This window comes from Quercus suber, unplaced genomic scaffold, assembly GCF_002906115.3.
Source record: "Quercus suber isolate HL8 unplaced genomic scaffold, Cork oak 2.0 scaffold_1081, whole genome shotgun sequence".
Classification (NCBI taxonomy): Eukaryota; Viridiplantae; Streptophyta; class Magnoliopsida; order Fagales; family Fagaceae; genus Quercus; species Quercus suber.
The window spans coordinates 95,941-105,747 of record NW_027070487.1 but is presented as its reverse complement, the minus strand read 5'-3'; the positions used below and the strand labels follow the sequence as shown (position 1 = coordinate 105,747).

General features: G+C 34.2%; 1 protein-coding gene and 1 pseudogene across 2 annotated transcripts; one reads left to right on the top strand and one right to left on the bottom strand.

The window, feature by feature from the left end:
• Positions 1–517: 517 nt before the first annotated feature.
• On the bottom strand, positions 518–6,288 carry LOC112019400 (B3 domain-containing transcription factor VRN1). Of its 2 annotated transcripts, none has more exons than XM_065769211.1 (6): positions 5,136–6,288; positions 4,952–5,042; positions 2,675–2,789; positions 1,299–1,938; positions 1,057–1,214; positions 518–962 (listed from the first exon to the last, which is right to left on the bottom strand). In XM_065769211.1, the coding sequence occupies exons 1-6, from the start codon at positions 5,650–5,652 to the stop codon at positions 702–704; spliced, it is 1,782 nt and encodes a 593-aa protein (XP_065625283.1). In that variant the 5' UTR covers positions 5,653–6,288; the 3' UTR covers positions 518–701. The 2 variants fall into 2 exon arrangements, with proteins under 2 accessions (XP_065625283.1, XP_065625284.1); XM_065769212.1 differs by having other exon boundaries at positions 4,952–5,039; positions 5,136–6,287.
• Positions 6,289–7,809: 1,521 nt separating this feature from the next.
• Positions 7,810–9,531, top strand: LOC112030331 (borneol dehydrogenase, mitochondrial-like; annotated as a pseudogene).
• Positions 9,532–9,807: the final 276 nt, after the last annotated feature.

The following is a 9,807-nucleotide window of genomic DNA, read 5'->3' as shown; positions in this document are numbered from 1 at the left end:
AATGTCTACAAAGCCAAAAAAAAAAAAAAAAAATCTTTTTAGTTACCATGAAGGCAACAATTCCTAAAATGTTTTTGCATTTACCAGTCAAAGCTAATAAAAAATTCTATTAGCCAATTCCTAACTTGTTTTGGCATTTCCTTGGAAATTCATTTAGTTTTCCATTTTGTTGTGTATGTCCAAATTCTATTAAACCGGGTCATCACCATTTTACTGTGCTTTACTTCTTAGTAGTTGCTTAAAGAAGTGCACATTTGAAATTGGCAATACCTTATTGGATAACTTGCCTAATCTCACATCTTCTAGAACCCATCTAGGAGATGACTAACAAATTTTGTCCTTGCCCCCAAGCTTGCATAGCCAATTTGGTTCCCATGCACAACCAAATTTCCCCTCTTTCCCTCTACAAATTGCAAGCTATCCAAAGGCCGAAGAAAAAGCTATCTCACATTCCATGTGACCTCACCATCTTTTCCTATAAAATATGGGACACCCCTCCCATGCAAAGCAAGCTTCATCACCTCAAAATTTTCCAGAAACAACCAAAAACCCAAAACACACAACTTCTCACAAACAGAACTAGAGAAAAATACCCAAAAAATCCCTCAATCACACAAAAGCCAGGCTCTAAAAACCTGCAAACTTCATAGAGAAACACCCAAATTCCCAGCCAAACACCACCAAAATACACACACATTAATTTACATCCCTGAGTAATCGATAGCACGAAATATGTGAACTTCTAATACAATAGTTTCCCTGTTGATCAGCTCGAAGACAAGGACATCTCCTTCTTCCAAATCATGCTCCCGAGCAAATGTAGCCCATCCCTTGCCTATACTCCTACCTGCACCTGAACCCTCTCTATCGAAGCATCGTGCAGGGAACCGTTTTCCATCAGAATCCTGAAGTGCAATGGACTCTGAAGGTAGATACTTCATAGCAAATCCAGCAGGCACATACTACATAAGCAAGAAAAATATAAAACTAAGCATGTTGCAACTAAATCGCATATCTAGGTGAAACTTAAAACCAACAACACAAACTGTGACTCACCACAAAACTATTATATATGTTATGACGCCGCAAGATAGCTTTGAAAAAAGGATGTTCCGACCGAAACATATCTGCTGCTTTTCTTGCCCTTTTCTTTGCGGCTTGGATTGTTTTAGAAAATTTGGAAAATCCTGAAGTTGCTGAAAAGTCATCTACTTCTGCAGTTAGCAAACTAGTCATGAGAAGAATTATCTAATAGCATGCCACAATGTAAAGCCTATATGTAATTTTATAGAGCTTACTATATTTGGATTTTGGATTCCTTTTGCCTGAAGAATAGAACCTGCCTTCCTTAGGAGTTTTTTCAGCTTCCTCCTTGTCAAATTTTGCAAATTCACTTTCTTTGTGATGACCACATTTATCACAGGATTGAGTAGCTGCTTGTCCACTACTAGATGCACCCTTTCTTATGTGCCTTTTCTTTCTATCAGTCCAAGTTGTATATTTATTACGCTTTTTGAGTACTCCTTGACTAAAATACTCATCAGAAGTCCAAGTTTCTGAAGAGTTCTGGGAAGGGCTATAAGTAGTTGAAACCGATACATCATTATACCCAAAATCTTTCTCCTCTTCTTCATTTGGTACTGAATCAGGTTCCGCATCACTACTTAGATTGTCAATGGGATAATCGATCTTGCCAGCAGTCATATCAAACATGAAAAGAACATTGAAAGTTGAATTTCCTTCATATTTGAAGATTATAATATGGCCATTACTACTGATAGAGTGGTAATCCAAAAACTTGTCCCAGCCATCACTAAACCAAGTGCCATTTTCATCTTTCCCCAAACTCAATTGCCAAACGCGACCATTGGGACCGTTGACTGTAGCAATGGAAGCAAGTTGGTCCCCAAATTTCTGTAAAAAAATTTCTGGCAGCCTCTGCAGCAGGTACCAAATGAAATTACTCCTAGTAGTTGACTTATTATATATTGCATACATGATATCATCACTCAAATAATTGACAAAAAACGTAAGAAATTGTATGGATATACAAACAAAAAATTCAATCCCACTTGTCCTGGTACCAATAGCTTATGTTGTTAGTAAATGTATCTTAAAATAAAATAAAATTGTTAGGAAAAGAATGATTTTAATCATTAAATATTATTCTAAAACTTTTGGCCATGTGTAGGCTCAAACTCTTCCTTAATAAGTAGGATCCAACACTATGGTACCATGATAAACTATAAAACCACTTGTTCCAAAAGCTTAAAATGTCAGTAAATTTAATCATTTTACCATTACGTAATTCTCTTATGGAATCAAGTGACACCAAGAAGGACAATGTGCTAAAGGTTCTCATCATGGAAAAACTGTATCATTTTGTATAAAAATCAAATCTGTTCCTCTGTTTTGGTAAAATAAAGCAAACCCAAGAAAAGGATTATGGTCACTCAAATGTGTGTAACACCAAATATAACAAGACCCAATTTCAAACACTCATCTTCTTCCCGGGTTTTCTCAGAAACCAAACAGAAAGTTAAGTAGCCTCAGAAAACAAACAATGTAACACTTGCATGCAACAACGTAAGAGACCCCAAAGTGTTTCATTCAAGAACAAAACAGAGAATCAGAGAAAGACCCAGGAAAGTTTAAGGAACAAAAAAACACATACAAGTATCTTTTCATTGAAAACAATCTTGAAGAAAGTCTCGGGATCCCTTGTGGGATACTTGCAACGCCGTTCACGCTTGTCAGCGGGCTCCACTCCCCTGCGGCGAGTCCTTGGCCTAGACGCCATATCAAAGCACAGCAATCTCAGTCAGAGATTGAGAAACTCAAAGTGAAAGAGAAAGATAATGGAAGAAACTGTGTATATAGAGACACATTTCACGGAGTCAGTTGCAGAGTGAGTTTCAAACTATCTCACAGTGTAAGCCACATTCATGTAGTTTTTGCAAACATCGTTGCTTTTTTTTTTTTTTTCAGGTTTCTTTGTTATTATTATTATTTATTTATTTATTAAGCTTCTAAAAATAAGGTATATAAGTAAATTTCTAAATTAAATTTATTAGAAATTGATAAAAAATTCAAATCCCACATACAATTTTACAACCCCACTATCAAGTCTTCCAACAGCCAACAAGAGAGAATTGTGGAAAATCATTCAAATGCATTCGGTTTTTGTATAAATCTATCAGTTTTTCAAACTCCAAGAAAAAAAAAAAAGGCAAAAATACAAAACTAACCCTCTAACTTTCATTATTTTTCATTTTAGTCCTCTAACTTTCAGTTTTGTCAATTCAGTCCTTTAACTTTCAATTTTTGTCAATTTAAGGCTCTGTTACAAGTCAGTCAGTTTTGCTGTTAGATATGCTTAAAACGACGCCGTTTTTTTTTTTTTTTTTTCTTTTTTTAATAAATTCGGAATTAAAAGAAATTAGAAAAATCTTTTAAAAAAAAAACATTAAGGGAACGACGAACCGTTACAAGTTAGTCAGTTTTGCTGTTAGATATGCTTAAAACGACGCCGTTTTGCTTTTTTTTTTTTTTTTTTAATAAATTCGGAATTAAAAGAAATTAGAAAAATCTTAAAAAAAAAAAAAAAAAAAACATTAAGGGAACGACGTCGTCGTTCCCTTCCCCTGAAATCAAAACAAAACAGAGAAACAAATCAAATCCCAAACGTAAATCATAACAGAGAAACTTTGAGAGACCCAAATCCCTAATGTAGAGAATTTGGGGAAAAGGTAGAGAGGCTGAGTCGGATTTGAGAGAGAGAGGGGGTCGGCGATTTGAGAGAGAGAGATCGAGTCCGTTTGAGAAAGAGGCTGAGTCGGATTGAGAGAGAGAGAGAGAGAGTGAATCGGTTTTCCGAGATGAAGGTGACTGAATCGGTGATTGAGTTTTGATGAAGACCAATTTGCAGAGATTGAGGCTGAGATATTTAGACCGAGAATCCCTATATTAACTGAATCGGTGATGGGTGTACTCCGTAGCTCCAGCTCTGGCCAAGTTTTGGGTAAGTGATGAAAACCCAGTTTTTTTAGTGTGTTTTTTTTTGGGTATAAGTAGTAGCAGAACAATGCATTGCTGTGTGTTTGGTGTCTTTTTCTATTGAGTATTAAAAATTACATTAATAGGAGTATCAAACGTGGAAAAATTCATAGATAGGAGGCAAAACTCGGCCGAGCTTACAAATTGATGCTCCTATAAATGTAAGTTTTATAGGATATTATTCAGCCTCTCTCTCAAAGTTAGGGATTTGGGTCTCAAAGTTTCTCTGTTTTGATTTACGTTTGGGATTTGATTTGTTTCTTTGTTTTGTTTTGATTTCAGGGGAGGGGAACAACGCCTTAATGTTTTCTTTTTTTTTTCTTTTCCTTTTTCAGATTTTTCTAATTTCTTTTAATTTTGAATTTAAAAAAGAAAAAGAAAAAAAAGAGCAAAACAGTGTCGTTTCAAGCATAACTAACGGCAGAACTGGCTGACTTGTAACGGAGCCTTAAATTGACAAAAATTGAAAGTTAGAGGACTGAATTGATAAAACTGAAAGTTAGAGGACTGAAATGAAAAATAGTGAAAATTAGAGGATCAGTTTTGCATTTTTGCCCAAAAAAAAAACTATCTTTATCAACAACAACAAAAATTATCAAAAAAGAAACTGTAGAAAAAAATACTATATGTTGCTTTCAACGTTTTCTTTAAAAAAAAAAAAAAACGAAATGCACAAATTCAAAATTTCATACTTCCCTAATAATTGCTTTTGTTAAAAAAATTTTTCATTTTTTATCAAACAATTGCTTTATAAATCAGGTAAACCATGCAAGTTTAAAATTCCCTCTACCCTATCTAATATATTTAAAATTCCCATTAAAAAAATATTTTAAAAAAATCTTTCATCCTTCACCTCATTCAATGGCTACTACAAAAAGGATTACCAGGGGTGAACCTTAGCACTGCACGAATTGCCCTCCCTCTTTTTTCAGCTACAGCTATCGAAACTCTTGCCCCAGGCATTCCCACTTCCACATTAAATTCTGCTGATGATTCATGTTCATATATTTATTCATCAAATCAACAAGGAGAAAATCAATATAGAGCATAAACAGAGGACCTAAGTTCATAGACCTTACTAGGTTCGGTACTTTGCTTTCTTCTTTTGGCACTTTGTCGTGCTTCATCCCAGTAACCTGATCCAACTTCACCTGCAGTCCTGGTAAGCTCGCTCTCATTGAACTGGATGCCTATTTCTCTAGTAGATTGAACTTTTGCTTTTAAGGTATCTGCATCCTTTGCTAGATGAATGTTATCCCCATCAGGGCTATGCATTAAGTTCTTTAATGCAGTCCTAATGCAGCTTTTATAGAGTTTCTGTTGATCTACATGTTCATCAGAAACATTGTTTCTCCGAGGCATTGAAGTTGGGCGTGGAGGGAAAGAACCCAAGAATTCAATTGAGTCATCATCTTCTACTTCTTTCCCATGCAGCACTGGATGGTGCTTGCCATGGCTGGGTTCTTCTGCACCCAAGATTTCAATTGAGGCATTATCTGCTACTTTTCCTAGAGACACTGGACATTGCTTGACATGATTGGGTTCTTCAGAACAACTTGGAATATTACATGATTCACAAGCTGTCAAATTGAACATATAAATATCAAAGTTTGAATTCCCTTCATATCGAAAGATCAAAAGATTTCCAGCATGAATGCAGTGGTGCTTTACAAATTCATGCCAGCCGTCATGAAACCACAACTTCTGGTCAGCTTTCCTTAGTTCCACAAGCCAGTCACGACCACTGGGATCAGAAAGTGTAGCAACACTAGAGAGTTCATCTCCAAATTTTCTAACAAACTTATTTGGGACCCTCTGCGGACGCAAAAATTAAGTTACATTGTTTCAGTTGAAATGAAATAAGGAAAAAAGTTTGTCCATGATGTCATAAAGAAGGTTTCATATCAGCAGTTTACCACAGACATAGCATCAGTTGGTAATGTTATTGATAAATTAGAACATGAGACCAATAGGGATGGTATGTCATCTCAATCAATAGAGAATCGCAAGAATAACTTATTGTAATCCTTTTTTGATAAATGACTCATTGTAATCCACTTGATAGTTATTTGCAAAAAGTTTGAGCCCCAAAATTATCGCAGCCACTTTTCAATGTAACCAAGTGCTTTTGAAATTTCTTGTTGGGAAAGAGTATAAAAAAGTTGGGAATGGGTAGGGGCAGAAAGCATCAATATTGAAAGCACATATCCAACTGCCAACAAAGAAAAAAAAAAAAAAAAACATGATCATCGCTTAAGCCAAAAAGAGAGAGACAGTGAGGGAAATAAAAAATAAAAAAGATAACTTGGGGCCAAAGAGAAAAGCAAAAGAACATCGCCAAAAGCCAATAGAAAAGTAAAAGAAGATCATTTTAAAGAAGAAAAGTACGGAAAAAAAGACTCATTAAGCAGTACAGGGTTCATAACCAAATTACAACATAAGACCAATTGCATCCAGTCCAAACTATCAAACCATATTCAACATTTCAATCTTCTCACCATGACCACATGGAAAAACAGCTACTTTTGCAAACATAGCTCTTCTTCTTTTTTTCTTTTTTTCTTTTTTCTTTTTTTGTCTCTTTGTAGACCCCAAAAAAAAAAAAAAAAAAAAAAAAAAAAAATATAAAGAAAAAGATCATGAATGGTTGTGTTTGTTTTATTCAATATATGTGGCATAAATTTACTTCATGAATGAAACCCTCTTCTCAAGCAATCTTTTTCATACTTTTTGAACATATAAAAACAGATCTGATATTTTTTTAAACCAAAAGACTTTGTTTTATTAAATAAAAACAAATCTGAATTTTCTCTCTAAAAACCACCTTCTTTTTACACAACAAAAACATATTTGATTTTTTTTATAAACCAAATTCAATTTTTTTTTTCACTCACAACAACATATCTAAATTTTTTAACAAAGGAGAGGATACATTCATAAGTAAATTTGTGTGATTTAGTTTATTTCACATGTGCAACATATTATTCATCTCATGCATAAAAAAGGGGTACATTAGTCACAAGAGTTTAGAAGACCAGACTTTGTCTCAGTGGAATGCGTGCCTAACACTTTCCCATTCTGTAAACTAGCCTCTGAATTTAGTTTCTTTGGATAAGTAGACCTAGGTCTTATCTTTGCTTTTATTTTGGATAGATTGTAACTAGGACAAAAAGTCATGTACTTATTTGGTAGTTTGTAACTAGGACCCAAAACCATGTAATTTTCAATTTTTCAAACATGTATTTTTTTAATCAATGAAAGGAAATAATTCAGTCATATATATATATATATATATTTTTTTCTTATATTTAGTTTTTCTTATTTTTTTTGGATAAAAAATAAGTGGCAATTCCACACCACTTAGACCCAAAAGGGAAGTGCCCTTAAAAGCACTCAAAATCTCTCTCTTTTTTTGAGAGGCACTTTTCCGGTCTCTCATAGTTTTTATACTATTTTGAAAACAAAAACAAAATCTTCCTACCAATCAGGCCATATATATATATATATATTTTTTTTTTTTCCAGAATGATTGTGTAGATAATTGTGAAAGGCTGGAACTAGAATTAGTCAGATAAATGGCCAAATTAGTCTAACTTGGTGTGAACCAGTCCTTGTGGAAAGCAATGCTATTTGTAGTAAATAGACAATTATTATGCCACACATGGGAATGCAGGGGGTGTGACATTGGCTCTATATAAGTTAACTAGGAGAGATCACAAATCATATTTCCAACACATTCCAACTCCATCGACTATGGGAAGTTTTACAGTACTCCTACCGGAAGCAAGAAGGTATGGAAATTTTTTAAGCTATCTTTCCTCTTTGTTTAATTTGTTAAAGAACAATATTCTATGAAAAAAAATCCTCCCTCGAAGTAAATAATTTTTGTATTAGTAATGTTAGTGATAATGCAAATTTTTATTGCATAACTTTTAAAAATTGACATGTCATATCCAAATTGTTGACAAATAAAAGTGAGATAATATTATGTAAAAATGTGACAAGCTAGAAGGAAAGTAGCACTAATTACAGGTGGGGCTAATGGCCTTGGTGCAGCCACTGCAAGACTCTTCTCTAAACATGGAGCTAAAGTTGTAATCGCAGACATGCAGGATGAATTGGATCACTTTGTATGCAAAGAACTAAACACGGGCAGCTTGATACATTTAGAGGCTTAGGCGAAAATTGACTTGAGACTTTTTATATATTTAAATATGATTTTTTTTTATAAAAAAATTAATATTACTTAAATTCTATTATCTTGTTTTAGATGCAAAATTATTAATTAACCATGTAAAATCTTTTTTTCTTTAGAAAATCTATAGACACAAAAAAATTGACAAAACTTTGCACAGTTTTTGATGTGGCAGATTGGTAATGGTAAGTAAAAATTTGATGTTAGTGGTAGACCTAGATGAAAACTAGTAAAAGTTTGCCAGCTCAAACTATTGTGAAATTCTTTGTATATTGCTTTTTTTTTTTTTTTTTTTTGTGAAAAATGTTATATTCACAAAAAATCCTAAATATTAAGTTGTTACTGATTCTAATTTAAACCCACCACTGAAATTATTTTTTTTTCCCACCAATAACAGCCAGTAACAACTTTCCACTAATGATTTTTTTTGTGAAAAATGTTATGGATGTAACATTTTTCTCTCTTTTTTCTTGTTTTTTATTTGATAAAAAAATGTTATTTTATTTATTGGCTAATATTTTTGGGCTTAATAAATAAGTTTATAATATAAAAAATTATTGTATTGGCCAAAATTTGGGGGCCTTTTTATACTTGGGGGCCTTAGGCGACCGCCTCACTTGCTTTCATACTAGAGCAGGCCCTGGAACTAAATCCTCAATCCACAACTTTTGTACATTTGTCACCAAAGAAATTGACGTGGGAAATGCTGTAAACCATGCTGTTTCCACGTACGGCAAGCTAGACATTATGTATAACAATGCTCGTATTGGTGGAGAATCCAAATACAACATCCTTGACAACACTCAGACTGATTTGAGAATGTGTTTTAATTTAGAATCAATGTAGTAGGTGCTTTCCTTGGTACCAAACATGCAGCCCGTGTGATGATTCCAGCTCGCAAAGGATGTATAATCAATACTGCTAGCGTATGTTCAATCATAGGAGCGGTTGCACCGCATGCCTACACAAGCTCAAAACATGCTGTGGATGGATTAATGAAACATACAGCGGTTGAGCTCGGACATTTTGGCATTCGTGTAAACAATGTGTCACCCTATGTGGTTCTTACACCTTTGACAGTGGATTTGTTTAATCTAGATGAGGGTGGAGTTGCCCGTCTTTATGGCATCCTCAAGGGTAAAGATCTTAAGCCAGAGGATGTGGCTGACGCTGCACTCTTTCTTACAAGTGATGACTCAAAATATGTGAGTGGACATAATCTTGTCATAGACGGAGGCTTCCACATTTTGAATTCAGGCTTTTCTATGTATCCACAATAAAGAATAAAATGGGAAGTCTAAATGCATTGAAAATTAATTGTTTGTGAGACTATAGTAAATTCTCTATGTATTAAATGTAAGGTTGAATTTATTCAACCATTTTGTTGGTTTTATTCTTTGCTAATTTACTTGTAATTCAGCATTTAGAAACCCTGTATTTAGGTGGAAATCATGTAAGGGTAGTGTGTGAGAGAGTGTGAAGAAAAGTTTAAAAGTGTGCACTTAGTAGGGCCTTGTGATTGAATCTTGTGATTGGCTCGCCGCTGGCAACTCGCC

Excerpts from the sequence above, each read along its gene's own strand:
- LOC112019400 (XM_065769211.1), bottom strand. The coding sequence starts at position 5,652 with ATGTTCAATTTGACAGCTTGTGAATCATGTAATATTCCAAGTTGTTCT. Across the intron at positions 1,939-2,674 it reads TTTTCAATGAAAAGATACTT|AGGCTGCCAGAAATTTTTTT; the intron begins GTATGTGTTTTT and ends TACCTGCTGCAG. Across the intron at positions 1,215-1,298 it reads GAATCCAAAATCCAAATATA|AAGTAGATGACTTTTCAGCA; the intron begins GTAAGCTCTATA and ends TGCTAACTGCAG.